Source organism: Pan troglodytes, chromosome 11 (assembly GCF_028858775.2).
Source record: "Pan troglodytes isolate AG18354 chromosome 11, NHGRI_mPanTro3-v2.0_pri, whole genome shotgun sequence".
Classification (NCBI taxonomy): Eukaryota; Metazoa; Chordata; class Mammalia; order Primates; family Hominidae; genus Pan; species Pan troglodytes.
In genome coordinates, this window is record NC_072409.2 from 31,471,699 (window position 1) to 31,489,556 (window position 17,858).

Below are 17,858 nucleotides of genomic sequence, written 5' to 3' on the forward strand. Positions count from 1 at the left end.
AGACTTTAAAAGGTGGGCAAATGACTGACAGTGTTTTCTGAATGAGGTCATTCATTCTTGAGGCAAATGAAAGACATAAAAGTTAAAAACTGGAATGGTTCCAGGTATAGACTGGGCTCTGCCTTGGTTACAGAAGCTCAGTGCTCAGGGCTTTTTCTATGGGGGCAGTGACAACTGTGGGTCTTTTTGACTTCACACCTCTCAAAATTACCTTGGGTGAAAACTCAAGGCCTGAATCACACTCATTGTGACTCAGCTTCTAGCACTGGCTGCAAAAATATTATGACTTCACCAGTTCAACTACAAGATGGATTGTGTCTCTCATCTCCTCCTACTCAAAAGATGCTTGGTGCTGCAGCAGGACATAAAACCGAAGAGGTTGGGCCCGAGAGTAATGTCACATTGAAGCACATGTGTACTAAGGTGCAACAAGAGCTGAGAATAGCATGCTTTCAAGCCTCCATGGAGGTCAGTGGAAAATTCTGCACAGCTGCAATACAGAGGGTTCACTTCTGCTCAAATTGGCGAGAAACCACACCACTGCAGAGCCCAGATTCAGCTAGCAAAAATCCTTCCTGAAAGGCACACCACAACATAGGTGGGTTTCCTTCCCAGAACATGCCAAGTCTACATGAAGCAATGAGATTGGAAGTTCTTCACTCCACCAAAACTTTGCGTGCAAATTGCCACTCTAGAGGACTGAGTCCCTCTTTGCACCAAAGCAAAGAAGTGACAAAGTCTGAGTATTAGAGAAAGCTATGAAGAAAATAACATTATTTTTATATAAATCATCCCAAAACATAGCCATAAATAGACAAACATAAACACAAGCAAAACAGTTCCTGGTAGGAAGTATGAGGTTTTGATGTTAGCCAGGCTGCCATCCTCAAGCTAGAAGGAACTGGAAATGGCACCTCTAATTCTATCAGGCAAAGATATTTGGAGAAGTTGAAAGGAAACATGTAATTTCACCGAATAAAATTAAAGATTGGCAGTCTCACTGTAGACTTTATTCTCAAGAAAAATGACACTGATCAGATAAATTAGGGGAGATTATTTCCGTTCCCAAGGCTCCCACTTGCAAGGTTCAGTTAAATGCAGCATTTGTCTATGTATTGGGAAACAGAAACTTTAAGTTAATATGCCAATTAAAGACCCATAGCAGTGATTACATGGTTCCAAAATTACAATGTAAATATTTGGCAAAACTGTGTTTCATCCCTAAAATCTGTGGCCAGTTTTTAAGGCTCACTATGGATGTGCAAGATACATATACATGGGCAAAGCTAAGCATGAAACATTGTGCTTCCAATGGTGATCAACTCAATAGGAATACCCTCATAAAACTATTTATTCACCTGTTTTTTAGTCTCTCTTCTCATTCAAGTTCAAATTCCTTCAGTGCAGAAACCTTGCCTGACTCTTCATGGCTGTATCTCTACAGCTTAAAACAATGCTAGAGCTTTCTCCTCCAGCTGCCCAAGATGCCAAAAGAAAAAAAGGCCAAGGGGAAGAAGATGGCCTTGGCTCCTGCTGTCATGAAAAAGTAGGAGGCCAAGAGGGTGGTGAATCCCCTGTTCGAGAAAAGGCTTAAGAATGTTGGCATAAGACAGGACCTCCAGCCCCAAAGGGATCTTAGTCCCTTTGTCAAATATTCTCACTACTTCTGGCTATAGTAGTAAAGGGCTACCCTATAAGCAGCTCAGAATGACTCCTGTGATTAACCAGTTCACCCATGACTTGGACCCCTAACAGCTACTCAACTGCTTAAACTGGCTAGAGACAAAGCAAGAGAAGAAGATTGTTGGCCTGCATTGAGAAGAAAGCTGCCAGCAAAGGGAATGTCCCCACGAAGAGGCCACCTGTCCTTCCAGCAGGAGTTAATACTCTTACCACCTCAGTAGAGAACAAGAAAGCTCAGCCGATGGTGACTGCACATGATGTGGATTCCATGGAGCTGGCTGTCTTCCTGCTTGCCCTGAGTCCTAAGAAGGGAGTCCCCTATTGTATTATCAAGGAGATGGCCAAATTGGGGTGTCTAGTCCACAGGGAGATCTGCACTACTGTTGCCTTCACACACATTAACTTGGAAGACAAAGGCGCTTTGGCTAAGCTGGTAGAAGCCATCAGGACCAATTACAATGACAGATATGATGAGATCCCACATCACTGAGGAGGCAAGGTCCTTGGTCCAAAATCTGTGGCTTGTGTTGCCAAGCTGTAAAAGGCAGAAGCTAAAAAACTTGCCACTAAACTGGGTTAAATGTACACTGTTCAGTTTTCTGTACATAAAAATAATAAAAAGTCTCCTTCAAAAAGCCAAAAACAAAATAAGGCTGGCATATAGTGGGTGTTCAATAAATATTTGTTGCATGAATGAAAACCTACCAAAAGTCCTACCACTGACTTCATCCTTGAAAGAGAAGTTCAGGGCTTAATTTTTCCCTAGTTAAACTCATCAAATCATGGTCAATCTCACCAAATGTTGATCTGACCTAAGTTCACAGTTCCTGAATGAGATGGGTCTACCAATCCTTTGCTTCAACCTTTGCTAAATTAGTATTCAATAAGTGTCTCATCAGTAACCTGATCAGAATTTGTCCTGGCTTCCCATCTGTCTACTGACTAAAGTTCCAACTTCTATATTAGTATCCAGGCGCTTCATACTTTGGCCAGAACATACTTCTCTGGTATGCTTCCTATTCTCTTCAGGACCCCGGAAATGTCTAATAACATTCTGCAAACATGTCTTGCTTCCACTGACCTCGGTGGTTTATTAAATTGTCTCTTCCCTCGTGTAGTGGGTTGAAGAGTGTCCCCCATAAACTTAAGTCTACCTGGAACCCCAGACTTTATTGGGACATAGGTTCTTTGCAGATGGCAATCAGTTAAGGCCACACTAGATTAGGGTGTGCCCTAAACCCAATGACTAGTGTTCTTATAAGAAGAAAAGAGGGCACAAAGAGATACACATAGAGAAAAAGCCCATATGAAGATGGAGACAAACATGAGAGTGATGCAACTATAAGCCAAGTAGCGTCAAGGAACGCTGGGAGCCGTCAGAAGCTAGGAAGAGGCAAATAAGGATCCTTCTCTTGTGCCTTCAGAGGAAACACAGCTCTGTCAACACCTTGATTTCAGAGTTCTAGCTTCCAGAACTGTGAGAGAATACATTTCTATTGTTTTAATCTACACAGTTGGTGGTCACTTGTTACAATAGTCCTTGCAAACTAATATGCCCTGCCTTAAGTCTTCTCTGCCTGTTGAAATGTTATCATGGCTCAGTTTGAAAGCCACCCCTCTCTACTACAAACAGAAATAAACCTAGATACCCATCACTCACTGTCTTGTCTATACTATGCACATGCTCATCTCTGAGGAGAGTGGGTACTGGGTCTTATGTTCCCCATTTTGCCCAAAGAACCAAGCATAGTGTGGCACATAACAAGCAAATAATGAATGTTTGCTGAACACATGAGTAAACATCATACTCTCTTTTGCTGTGGCCAACATAAATCCCTGATTAGTTCATATTCAGATTTCCCATGAGCGAAGTAGATTCTCTCTCTACTTAAATATATCAATTTATACAGACAAAAAGCAATGGAAACTCTATTTCTGCCAGCAGTAGTTCTGTCTCTGGGCCAGTTCAGAAGTTGGTTTTCTTGCTTTTCATCACACATACTTTAATTAACTAAGACCTCAGAAAGATCTTGTACTGTGGACCTGAGAGACCAAGGATGTCATGGATAGAGCAGGAAGAGGACAGATGCAGAAGGAGCCACATCTTGTTACTTTGAGATCAGCCCCAACTCAAAATTGCAAGGCAGACATGCAGCTCTGTCTCTCGACTTGTCAAGGTCAGCTTCCTACTGAGCTGCCATTTTGAGTAGAGATGGACACCAAAGCCAGGCCGGGACACAGATGGTATACATGGCTGTCCTGAGGCACTCTGCTGCCTGTGGATCCGTGGACTTCCCCTCTGACCTCCTCTGATAATTCTATCTTTGAACCCAGCCACCACAGCTACTAGAACACTCAACAGGGTGACACTACCTCTCTCAGGGTGAGAGAGTGACGCCTGGTGGGTAAACGCAAGAGCTGTGGGTCACACAAGCCTGGGTTTAAATCCCAGCTGGATTACTTACTAGACATTTCATGTTTGTCAAGTTGTTAGCCTTTCTGAATCCATTTATTTCCTCATCATGGGGGATAACAGTCATCCACCACATAGGATTTTGTGAGAATTCTATAAAATGACATACTGTAAAGCACTTAGCACAGTACCTGCTAGGCAAGCAACCGGCAACAGTAACCATTGTTGTTATTATTGTTAATGTTGTTATTATTACTATTAATCCTCAAATGCTCATGTTCATTTCAGATGGATGTTTTCTGACCTTGATAAGGACTCTGAAAATGATCCTTACAAGTAAACAGAAGAGACCACAAATAACCAGTGACAGGTAATGTGATGAGACATGGGATCAAAGGACTGCGATTGACTGCTTACCAGTTGGGTGACTTTGAGTGAGTGATTCCAGCTCTCATGCGCCCTGCAAAACTTACTATTGTATTTATGATGGGCACAATATGCACTACGTCACACACTGTGCCCTTCAGGAAAACCTGCTAGACAAATTCCTCTAGGTTTCAGTGTCTAGGATTCCTGAAAATTTCCTGAATGACAGTTCAAAAAAGTCTAACAAGCAGTTGAAATCTGGTTGCTTCTGTGGTTTTCTTTTCTACCATGGTAGGCAAGGAATCTCAGGGTGAAATCTGCAGCCCACTGTGAACAAGGGCATGGCACCTCATGGTATCCACTGGGTATCCAAACTCTCAGCTAGCTTTTTCATACTTAGAGGTGAACTTTCCACTAGTTTCTTCTTATTTTGCATTTACCCCAATTTCCTCATTTGTTTTTAAACCTTAAGTTCGGCACACACATCTTTAAGATATCTTAAAACCTTTGTGAAATGAAGTAGATGGCAAATAAGTACATTAAATTATTTTAAAAATAGTTTGTCTCACTCTCAAGTTTCACAGGCATACAACGGGAATAGAGTAATAGTATCCTTCACAATGTTGCTGGAAGATGAAGTGACTGTGCGTGTAAGCGGCACTTTGTTGAGGGTAGAATGCTATGGGAGTATTTGTGGTCGTAGTGTTTAATCTCTCTTTGCTTCCCCCTTTCTTGTGTTCTCAGCTCAGGGAGGGAAAGTCATTGAGCTTGTTAGGCATCAAAGCTCTGTTCCTGCCAGGCAGCAATATGGGAAAAGAAAGGAACCAACCACAGAAAGTGAAGACTCGCCATGTCTGCTCGGCAGCAGCCCTGCTGATGGCCCCTTACCAAGCTGTGATAGGGCACAGAGCCACCACAACACATGGGCTGGGGGACCGGAAGCCAGGTGACTGAGGCGGAACACCAGGTGGGACCACTCGGGCCAAGAATTCCTGCCTAAATGTTCCTATGATGCTTCTCCCAGCTTGCAGGTGGACATCCTAGCCAGCAACGATCTCATGTCTCATTAGAGTGCAAGGGGGAGGAGGGAAATCTGTGCATGTTAAGTGTCCAGCCTTCCATTGAGTTTGCATGAACATGGGTGAGAATGTCACAAATGTATTGGCCAAAGGCAATGGCTCAGGGGCAATGTGAGGTGTGTTGCCAATGGCCCCCAAATACTCAGCATTTCAGAGTGAGTGACATCCCAGCAAGACAACAGATGACACTCATTGCTTTTGAGGCATATGTGACAAATATTGAAAGGCTTTCTAAGGTCAGAGGCGAAGGAATGAAGATAGGAGGGAAGAGGATGAAAGGAAGGGATGGAGAGAAAGAATGAAGTAGATGGAAAGATCAGTAGAAACACCAATCAAGACTGGCAATGAGTACTCCAGTAATCTTTTTCTATCCACCTGTAGCTTGAATCTTTTCAGGACGAAACAGGTTCTACATATTTTTCCTTCCAATGCAGAGGAAGCCTGTTGTTTAACAATGTTTTAATTGGCCAAGGGTAAATGCAACTCAAAGAAAGACTGCAGTGGACTTAAAAGAAGTATCACTGTTTATCAGCAGGAACCAACATTTATGGAACAGTCATTATGCATCCATTATGAAAAACCACTGGACACTTTACCCATTATCTCATAGGTACAATCATCTCTTTTAATGGATGGAGAGGTTAAACACAGTAGGCTTTAAAACCAGAATTTAAATCCAAAGCCCATGGATTTTCTAATTATTATTAGATTATATAATAGAGACTATTATTAGAATGTATAATATATATTATTTTAAAGAATTCTCTCTCCCTCCAACCATTTCAAGGGAAGTTCCATGTTCTGCTTTGGAAATCATTTTGGTCTTCTTGAAAGAATCTCTCACAGCCATAGAGCTCTCCACATTTCACATTTGCTTTCACCCACCCATTTTGTTTCTTGTTCATTCCTTCTATGCAGTCTACGCAAGGCTGTGGGTGGCAGAATTGTCAGAATGTACAAATCCCCCATGCTGGGAAGCCCTACGGAAGTGTTCACTGCAGAATCCATCACCTTTGCCTCCCTCCAGGTGGAGGAAATACTCCCAGCAGGAAGGTGTTTTTGCCCTTTTGGCTGTCACTGTGGTTATCACTGTGGTTTCTTGCCTGAAGATAAGGTGAGGAACAAGGCACAGGTGCTACTGCCACTCTGAGAGAGCATCCCTAGAAGGCCATCTCTGCTGCCTGCCCCCCGCTGCATCCAAGAAAACCAAGTTAGAAAGGTTACCTCGGTGCAGCACGATGTGGTCAATCATGTTGCGCTTGTATTTGGTGTGATAGAGGCAGAGAGGACAGCGAAGATCTTTGGGGCCCTCCTCGGGAACCGCTGAGTGCCCAGCTTCCACGTGCATAGTAAAAGCAGATCTAGGAGAGAGTTTGGGAGGAGAGGTGATGCATGTAACCAGGGATCATTGCATTTTCACATTTCCTGCTGGCAAACCCGTTATATATGTCCAAGTGCGGCTCTCCTGCTTGCGGGGCTAAAAAAAAAATCTGTTAATCATGTTTGTTGACCACCCAGAAACCTGGTCACTCAACCAAATCTGAACACTGTCAAATGGTAGTAACTTCTTTCTGGAAACTGTGCCCTGGGCTGGGTTCAGAGCTTAGTTTGAAAAGAAACAAATTCCCCAAACACCTTATTCTTGAAAATTGTCTATTAAGAGTATGAAAACAAAATCCCACAAAAGGAACTATTTTTCATCATGCTTGGGAGGAGAGAGACTATTTTAAAGCTAGGTTGACTTAGAAACTGCCTGTATAATTCTTCACAGGTAAGGGGGGTAGGACAAGTTGTCCAGGAAGTCAATCATCATGATTGATGATTAGGTAAACTAAGTGGTGTTGTACCAGCTTAAAGGTGGAATGGTACTGCTGCCTCTTCCTCCATCCTTTTCAAATCTTCAAAATTTGCAAAGCCTTAAATGTCTCATTAAAATCGATAAAGCCAAGACTTTAATGGGCAGGGACCCTTTCTTGTGAACCCAAGTGTTGCTCTCTGGAGAAAGTGTCTGCCTGTCTGTCGGCCCTTGCCCTCTGGGGTCCTCTAGCCTTCTCTCAGCACCAAATCACAAATGTATTTATCTGAAAAGTAACTGGAGCAAATTAATAGAGATAGAACACACGTTCCATCAAATCCCAGCTACTATGATGCTGGTGGGAAAGAGACTTCTTCTTCTTCCAATTCTTCTTTTTCTTTGGACATGAAGCCTAATTTCCACAGCCTCTCGGTGTGAAGCATGTATTGAAGTAGTCTAAGGCTCAGATCCTGATTACAATAGGAACAGAAAATAATAGCTTTTTATCTATGATATCTAATGTCATATTATTATAATAGCTTTCTATCTATGATGTTATTACACTTATTAGTGTTTGCTTTGTGCCAGGCACTATTCTAAGTACTTCAAGATACACTGGTTCATTTATTGCTCACAAGAGCCCTATGATGTAGGTACTATTATTATCTTTATTTTATAGGTAACAAAATAGGGACACAGAGAGTGTCTTAGTGACTTGTCCAGAATCACCCAGGTAGTCAGGCTCCACACTCTACACCTGTAACCACTAACCTAAACGCTATCTCACAGGATGAGATTCAAATGCAGAAGCTTAGATTACATCATAGGAAGCATTCCATTCTTAATAATTGAGTCCATCAATTCTGTCATCCACAGGGGCAAGGGTGACTATGGATTCTCTTTTTCTAGACTGGAGCAATCTCTCTAAGATTGCTCAAGTGTAGTGTTGGAAGTGCCAGGGTCTTGATTCTCTATGTGTCTTTCAATACTACGATCTTAAGAATTAAAGAATTTTCTATCAGGGGAGCAGGGAAGACACTACTGCCGGATGTTTTCTCTTGACTTTGACTTTGCTTCCAAGAACATACTTTTTTTTCCAAAGCTAAAAAAAGGAGAGGAGACAGTTATCTGAAGGGAAACACCACTCCACGCATGGGAGGAAATCATTTGCTTCAATCTTACACTACTTGAGAGCCCATTTGCTCCAATTTTAAAACTCATTTGTTCTGATATAGCTCTTCATCCCTTCCCAAATCCCAAAGCAGTCTTCTGAAACTACCCTCCTTTCATGAAGCCTGGACCCAACCCCTACATCATCACATGTGCAGGGCCTCCCATAAGCTCCAAGTAGAAAAGTGTAAGGGAAGCCTGCAGTGAGGGGTGGAGCAGTGGCGGCCGCCTTGTTTTCCATAGCTGTTCATTACGTCACTTACTTAAAGCCTGTGTAAAAGGAGCAGTCTTTGCACTTGAAAAGCTTCTTCCCACCATGCTTGTCCCGGTAATGACGCCTGATGCTCTGGATGTAGCCGGAGGAGAATTCACAGAATTCGCAGTGAAGCACGGCTTCAGTTTTCTGCTCAGTGCCAGCAGCAGCCCCAGAAAGAGGCACAGGGCTAACACGGCTGTTGTTCCTTGCCAGGGCAGCTGACTGATAGTGGTTCAACTGCTGCTGAACATCTGGGGGCTCTGAATATGATGAGTCTGTGAAGAGACGGGAAAAATGACACGGGGGCACAGAGAACACAGTAGGGGATCGATGCTTGAAAACCCCTGACATCAGGTTTCTTTTTACCCTCCAGCTTTACTAAGGTATAATTGACAAACGGAAATTGTTTATACTTAAGGTGTACAAGATGATGATTTGATATATGTATCTATTGTGAAATGATGACCACAATCAATTTAATGAACGTATCCATCACCTCACAGTTACCATTTGTAATGTGCAGGGAACACACCTAAGACCTACTCCCCCAGCAAATTTCAAGTACACCACACAAATTTCAAGTATTATAAATTATAGTCACTATGCTGCACATTGGATCCCCAGAACTTACTAATTTTATAACGGAATGTTTGCATCTTTTGACCAATGTTAGTTTTGAGAGTTCTTTTTTTTTTTTTTTTTTTTTTTTAGAGGGATGATTATGATTCCATCTTTTATCTTCATTTACATTCTACAACACAGATTTGGGGAATGCATGCCGGGAGGAACTATCACCTCTTTTAATCTGACTTTGAGGGCTCATGGCATTTAAAAATAAAATTTTGAGGTTAAAGGTTTCAAAGTGTAGGAAGAAAGTAAACCGTTTTTTTGTTTTTGTTTTTGTTTTTGTTTTTTTTAAAGGAAATCGCAGCATGGCAACAGGTTGCCACAGAATACCCTTCCCTGTAGGTGAGAAAATAAACCTGCATAATGTACACGTCTACACGAGAAAGGAAAGGACATGATGCAACATCTCCTCCTTTGCAGCCCAGATTTATTCAAGCAACCAAATTAAGAAAAAAATCAGTCTTTAACAGAAATGCTCAAGCACAAGGCACTCACACAAATATAAAAATGTTTTATGCCTTCACACTCAAGTGATTTAAATTTTAAAATATAAAAATCCAATAGCGTTCTCCTGGAATGGATGTTTAAAGCTTAGTCAGCATTAAGATGGAGATTTATTCATAAATCCCATTAAAATGAAATTCCAAACAAGTTTCCCTGAAAGGTATTTTAAAGTTTGCGATTCTGAGGAAAATGTCGGAAATGACAGGCACAAATCTTAACCCCGAGAAGCTTCAATGGCATGTGGTGGAGAAATCTGATCTACGAGGGAGGAGGGGAAATCTCAGCGTTTCTTCTTTGAATTAAAAAAAAGAGAGAGGAAAAAAAAGTAAAAATAAATAAATAAAGGGGTTGGGGGAGAGGAAAAGTAAAAGGTCTTGAACCTTTTCCCAACATGCTGCTTTCAATGTGGAGGTTAGAAATTCAAAAACATTGTCCTATATAACCTACAGCTGCCTATGAATGACACAAATGAAGTCCATGAATACCACACAGATGAATTTCAGTGTAACTTTCCTTGAAAAGAAAACAAAGGGCTCTCTTCTTAAGCCTTTCAAAAAGCAGGGGGGAAAGGGGATAGAAACTGTACAAGCCTCCTCCTGATTTGATGGACACTTAATTTTCCAAAGCATAATTCCCTAAGGCAGGACATGGAGGAATTCTCTGAAACCCATATTTGATGAAACCAGCACCATCCATCCCGTCAGCCTCTTCGAACAGGAAAACAAAAGCAGAGCAGCCTCCCTGATTGCTGGGCCACCGCCTGTCTGCAAAACACTCAAATATCTTCCCCTTCTTGTTCTCCTCCCCGCCTCCTCAATTCATATTCCTCAAGATTGAGAAAAACCCCTTTGGAAATTGTAAACAAACCTGCCACACACACAAAAATAAAACAAAAGGAAACCTGAACAATGTCTTCAAGCCTCCATAGGTTCATTACCAGGTGTAAATGGAAGACAAAGGAAGAAAGGAATGACAACTGAATTCATTTTACCCAGTTCTTTTATCTCCTTTTTCTTTATTCCTCTACCCTAGCTGATGAACCCACTCTGGATCACAATAATGCAATTGTCAACTTTTCATTCTTCTCATTCAATAGCAGGTTTGTTTACCATTTCATGGATTGTTTGAGATGTTTTCTATTTAAGCCCTCAAGTCTAGTTTCTGCTTGAAACACACGCACAATGAAGCACAAAACACACTCCACCTCTCCTGTTATCACAGGCTTGAGCTGTAAGTTGAGCACTGCCAGCCAGGATCCCCAGATAGCTTCTGTCCTCTTGGTAATGTTGGTCCTAGTTTGCACTCTTAGCTCTGCAGAATAGAAATTCTATAACCAGCAAGGCCAAAGCCAGGTCCTGCTGGCCTGTGATCTGTCTACCATCCACAATCCACCCAGAGACCAAAACAAATCTCCCAAGTGATGGTCTAGGTCTTAAAGGAGTCACAGTCCCCTCCATAACAAGGCACATCCCTGGATCTCCCAGATTAGTATGGATGCTGGTAGTCATCTCACATACCAGGTACCTGACATCTCCAGTCCCTTTCTAGCAAAACTATAAAGAAATGAACGGCTCCTAGCCAGATGATAAGCCAGATGAATGCACTCCCAGACCTCCCATCCACCCCCAACTCAACACATGCACTGATCTGTCAGGCAGACCCCCTCCAAGGACCCCAATCTCTTTTAGTTAACACATTTTTATCTTGTCTCTAGGGCCTATTGCATATTATTTCATCCATCTCAAAAAACAAATTCTATATTTTAACTCTGGTATTTATACAGTATGGAAAACCTGAAGAAATAAAAATGCAAGAAGTCACGGGAAAAGCATTCCAAGAAACAGAGGCTCATTGCCCTTCTCAAATGGCAGTGCAAAAGGAACAGCTAATGCGTCCATGTCATAAAATTTTTTTTTCCTCCTGGTTAAAATCAGATGGACAGGTTTATTGACAAAAACAAGCAAATCCCATCATTTAGGACACATTTGTAATAATGCCCAGGTTACAACTTTTTGGATTTTCTTAGGGCTTTACTTTCCTTTCTGCTGCCAACATTCTCAATTTCGCTCTCGCTCACGTGGAATTTGTGAATAATGTAGGATTTTAGCACTTTGGGCACTAAAGTGATAAAGACATGAGTGTGTATCATTCCACCGATCTTTAAAAAGCCCACTTGCTAAGCTACATAAAATTCCTGTTTGTTCATGAAGCATGGCCTGAAGAGCAGGAAGGAGGTCGTTCTGTGCCCAGGTTAGAAAGGCAAACAGATTGTTAGCTGCGAAGGGCATGTCACATAAGTTAAAAATCATCATTAAGACTATTTTCTTTCATTTTGAGCTTAAGGAAAGAAAGGTTAAAAATATCCTTGTGTTGGGAGAGTCAGACTTCTGGTCATGGGGAAATACAGCAGCTGAATCACATGGATGTGAATTCAGTGGGAAGTTCTGCACCCAACTGCGGCTCACACAAGTTAGATCTTTAACACCTGTATGGCCAGTGGTATCTACAATGGAACCAACAGCAAAGACTAAGGTGGTCCACCTTTAAAAGCAGGTCATGGCTTAGCATCACCATACATTCCCAACCAACCAACCAACCAACCAACCAACCCTGACACATACAGTCTGAGAAAAGAGTTTTATTCTCTGACTTGTGACTTTAATTATATGCGAAGTTTTAGAAATGAAATTATAATGTATAATTGTAGTTATAAAATAAATTTAATTAAGTTATATGGAGTTCTCCAGTTTGTAAGCTATCATAAGAAATGAATTAAAATCAGGATCAAATTAGAATTTTAGCAATGATGGTCACAGTGCCTATAGGATTTAGAATTTATTCAGAAGCCAGCAATTAATTCTCACAACTATGGTGTGCGGTCTAATTGGGTTTACATCTCAATTTTACCAGTGAGGTAGCTGAAGCTGAGGATGACGGGTCACATAGACACGAAGAAGCAGAGGTAGGATTTGAACAAAGACCTGTCTGATTATAAAGTCTGAATCTTGTGTCTTAGGCATCTGTTCTCAATGGTGACCTCTAGGGTTCTGTGATACAAATCAGAGGAGCCAAAAAGAACATGAACGTTGCTTCAGCAATAAACACATAGTAGAGAGGAAAGAGAGAAAGTGATAGAAAGGTTGAAATAGTTAAGAAAATAACATTAGAACAGATGCAAATGATAATAGAATAGATAGAAAATAACACTAAAATGAATAGGGAAGAAAACATTAACATTTTGAAGCATTATGAAAAAAAATAAAGCAAGACTCAAAAAGAGAAAGAATATCCGAAATTTCAAAATGCTTATATAAACAAAGTAAGGGACCACACAGGAGACATTTCTAGAAGCATGTTGTGAAGATAAGCCCTGCAAATACCCAGAACTGGAAACCTATCTGTCTAAATGTCATGCTTTAGTTAGATGCTTGATAAATTGTCCTCAAATAATAACACTCTAACATTCCTCAAGTGGGGTTTGGCTGGGAAAAGAAAGATACACAAATGCAAATGAGAGATGGGTGCTTTTTCGTGGCTCTTGAACAGCTCAGGATTTCAAACCAGGTAAGGGCTGAATTCTAAATGGGATGTCCTAACCCTCTCATTTTTCATGTTCCTGGAGAAATTGGACTTTTTTTTTTTTTTTTTTTGCTAATTCCAGCTCTCTAGAATAACAGTTTGAGTTGTTTTGATTTTTTTCCTTTTTTTCTCCAAAACTTAGAGAAAAAAATGAAACAATCACAAGAAATTTGACTTTATAAAGGCAAACGACAAATAAATGGACCATAAGCCTGAGAGAATGAGACTTTCTTGAGTATTCACAGTTCCAATTCCACAACATTTAGTTAACATTGTGCTAGTGCCAGGTCATGTGCTGGCTCTGGGGATCCAAAGTCAAAGAAGACATGAGAGATGCCTTCTAGAAACTCATATTTATTAGGGGAGACAGTTGAGCAGTTGACTTATGAAAATACAGGCCTCTCCATGTCTAGTAAACTTACCCCACTGATTGAAGGAATAAAAGAGGCAAAGAGAACAAATGAACAGTAACAGGAGAGTTCAGCTATTGTAAGTTTAAGGAAGACACAAGGAAGAATAAGAGTCAATTGGGCAGCAAATTGTAGGAGCCGCAGAGGACAGCCCCCTTGCATGCTCTAAGTGATACAAAGAGGAAGCTATACCAGAGGATCAATTCTCAATTTTCTGCAGCCCTGCATAGAGAATATGAGTGAAGGTGAAAGGGAACAGAAGTACCTTAGTGCCAGCAACTACATTTAATTATATTTGAGCTAGATTTTTGTGCAGACTTGGAAGACAGGCTTGTTGGTCAGTGTGAATCAAGTACCAAGAAAAAATAAAAGACAAGGAATTTTAGGCAAGCAAATTTTAGAGGTGGCCAAGGGGCAAATGATTCAATTACACCCATTCATTCAGCAAATATTTACTGAGCATTTAAGTAAATAGGAGACCCTGTTCTGGGACAGTAAGACTTGAGCCTTGACCTCAAGCAACTCACTTTCTCAGACAAAGATGTAAATAATTGATCGTGATACAATGCAAACAAAATGTTTTAATAGAGGCATTTATAAACAGGCAGGGGAAGGAAGGAAAAATCAGCAGCACTTTGTACCTCACAGAATGTGGGAGTGAGAGAGATGGAGAGGGGATGTCAAGAGAACTATGAGTGTCCATTAATAAATATAACTAGTATTAATTAGTGTGCTAATTAATGAAATCAACACTAGACACGCAGCTACCTAAACGTTCAACTCACTACACCTCCACCTTAAGTCGTACATTTTGGAGAAACTAAACAGAAATTCAACAACTACATTATTATCACAATGAAAAAAAATGACTTAATTTCCCTAGGGTAAAGAAATGATGAGTCTGAACAGAAAAACATGTACATCAGAGGGTGGGGTAGGTTGTGTAAGGGACAATTTAAAATCGCCAAGTTCTAAAATAGCATAGGAAGTTTAAAATAATACATGGATTGTAATTTTCTTCTGAAAAGCAGACTATTTAGCAACTAATGGTTGGTAGCATGGGCCATTAGAAACAGAATATTATCTGTGGATAACTTAAGATATTGTAAATGCCCAAAGTGAGGAGGTTGAGGGAGAACCCAAATAAGCTAGACGTATAGAACATTATTTCTAGTGAAGAAAATGTGAGAAAGGTACACAAACAAAGGTAAGAGGGTAGCTAAAAATGTACTTTATTTAATAGCCAGGAAACTTTTGGGATGCCATGCAACTTCTATTATACAACTGCTAATAAACTTAGGCAAAGGACAAAAATAGTTTCAGTATTTTCATGTATGCGACAGTGATCCAGGAATCTGTAGTGACCAGAAACAGAATTCTGCAATGGGAAACCTAATGAGCTTTGTGATCATCTGAGTCTTCATCTAAAGCTGAAAGACTGTTCAAGCTTTGTGTCTGATGGAGTCCTGAAACTCACCACGTTGAGAACTGACACCATCTTTCCCTAAACATCTCCTTCTGCGTTCTGAATGTTGGTAAATGGCCCACCACTTTGTTTGAGCTCAAATTGTGAGATTCTTCCTTCAAAGGTTCAGATTTCTCCCTTCCCTGTGGCAGCACATTTAAACAGGTATAACGCATCAGAGACATGCCTCATGACCCGCCTCCATTCATTTTCCTCCTCAGTCCTGCCTTCCCTACCCCTTGTTCATTGAGGTCCTCCTATTACATATGGGCAACTCTTGAAGTCTCCTACCTGGTGTTTCTTCTTCTAAGATCAATTCCAGTTCAGCCAGCATACATATCATTACTCATATATGATTATGATATGAGTGTGCCCTATTGCTCAAGAGTAAAGCTCTTCAGTCTCGTCTCAGCCCATGTCTCCAGCCTCACTTCCAGCTAGCTTCCAATTTCTTGCAAATTCTACGTATTGCATCCTTGGGGATCCTTAATCAACGCCACCAGTGTGCTTTCTCTTCTTTTTCCCTGGCAAATTCTTACCCATCCTTCAAAACTCAGCTGAAATGTCACACCCTCTGTGAAGATTTTTCCCAGCAATCCAAACAGAACTCTTTGCTTTCCTCTATGCTTTGCCAATACATACACATTGTGATTCTTGCCCTGATCTCATTATACCTCATATTACATTTACAAGTCCTCCTTAAGCAAACTTGGCTAGATCAATGTCTCTGACCTTAAAACATTCTAACCAAAGAAGAACCATGGCAACAGTGGTGTCTAGGCTGATGCTGTACACCATCCTTTAGCAGGTCCATCCATTTCTGCTTCTAGCACTGGACCTAATGCTAACAAGAATCATCAGTTTCATTTGCTCTTAAAACTTTTTTGTACCAGTTATATTTGCTACTGAGCTCATTCAATTTAATTAATATTCTATAAGATAAAATATAGGTATAAAAGTGTTATTTCTATGAAAGCTATGTTGAATGCTTTGAAAAGACTTGATAAAGTCAAGTTGCTAAAAAAAAATTACTGTTAAGTTACATTTTGGCAAGACCAACTATAAAAGATTGAGAACATAAAAATCTAGAAGGACTCTGCTCTAAGACTGTTTCACAAATGTCTAAGTTCTCATTCCACTTCAAAGAAATGGAAACTGGAAGTAACACACAACGCAGTGTAGGTGAGTGTGGTTTACACGAGGGAGAAAACAGGGAACTTCAATCAAAGGAACGAGATTCAAATACATAGGCTTTACCCTGTATCACAATACTGGTGAATACATGTATTTACATTTTAAATGAAATTAAAATGCTTAAGGCATTTTGAAAAGGATTCCCTAGTTAGGATGGTGATTATCAAAAAAAGAAAATAAGTGCTGGCAAGGCTGTGGAGAAACTGGAACCCTTGAGTGCTGCTGTTTGGAATGCAAAATGGTACAGTCTCACGGAAAATAGCATAGAATTTCCTCAAAAAATTAAAAACAGAACTATCGTATGATCAAGCAATCCCACTACTGGATATTTATCCAAAAGAACTGAAATTAAGATCTTGAAGAGATATGTACTCCCATGTTCACTACAGCATTAGTTACAATAGCCAGGAGGTAGAAGCATCAACATGTGAATGAGAGAAAATGTGGTGTATAACACACACACACACACACACACACGAATATTATTTAGCCTTAAAAAAGAAGGAAATCTTGTTATATGCTAAAGCCAGTCACAGAGGGACAAATACTGCATGATGCCACTTCTATGAGGCACCTAGAGCAGTCAAACCCATACAGACAGACAGTAGAATGGTGGTTGCCAGGGGCTGTGGGTAGAAGGAAGTGGAAAGTTGTTGTTCTATGGATATAGAGTTTCAGTCATGTAAGATGAAAGAGTTCTAGAGATCTGCTGTATAACAATGTGTATACAGTTAACAATACTATCCTATATACTTAGAAATTTGTTAAGAGGGTAAATTCCCATGTTATATGCTTTTTACTGCAGTAATTTTTTTAGGTGCCTTTAGACAAGATAATCTGTTAGGTTCTTTACAAACTTCATAAACTTTAATTATCACCATAAATACTTAATGATGGTACTTAAGAAAATATCCATTAGATTGAATTTGTGGACAGCCGTGCTATACAGGCACACAAGGCATTGTTCCTGTCAATCTGAAATGACAACCAAGCAGGTAATGTCAGCTCCACAGGAGCAAGGGTTCATGCTGTCTTTTTCGCTGATGTATCTCAATTGCTTAGAAGTGCCTGGAAAGGTACTTAAGAAAATGTTTCCTGGATTAAACTTGTGGACAACTTTGTTAAGTCCAGATACATATATATTGTTTTAAGTTATTAAAACAGTGTGTAACACAGAGCTATCAAGATGATTCACAGACTCAAGAAGTCTGCTGATTTAAAAAATTGTTCTCGGTTCTATCCGAATTCCTTTGTACCTTGATTTAATTCCCGTTCTCAAAATACCTGTTTCTCAAGTGCTGTTAACACTGAGCAGAA

At 40.4% G+C, this 17,858-nt stretch overlaps 1 protein-coding gene across 13 annotated transcripts in view; it reads right to left on the bottom strand.

Annotated features, from left to right (window-relative positions):
* The window catches only part of ZNF462 (zinc finger protein 462), a 153,610-nt gene that overhangs the window by 32,656 nt on the left and 103,096 nt on the right, over window positions 1–17,858 (bottom strand). For all 13 annotated transcript variants that reach the window (XM_016961387.4, XM_054658929.2, XM_054658931.2 and 10 more), the window contains 2 exons: window positions 8,770–9,037; window positions 6,766–6,902 (listed from right to left, as the gene is read on the bottom strand). In XM_016961387.4, coding sequence (XP_016816876.3) covers window positions 6,766–6,902; window positions 8,770–9,037 — 405 coding nt within the window. The remainder of the gene's footprint in view (window positions 1–6,765; window positions 6,903–8,769; window positions 9,038–17,858) is intronic.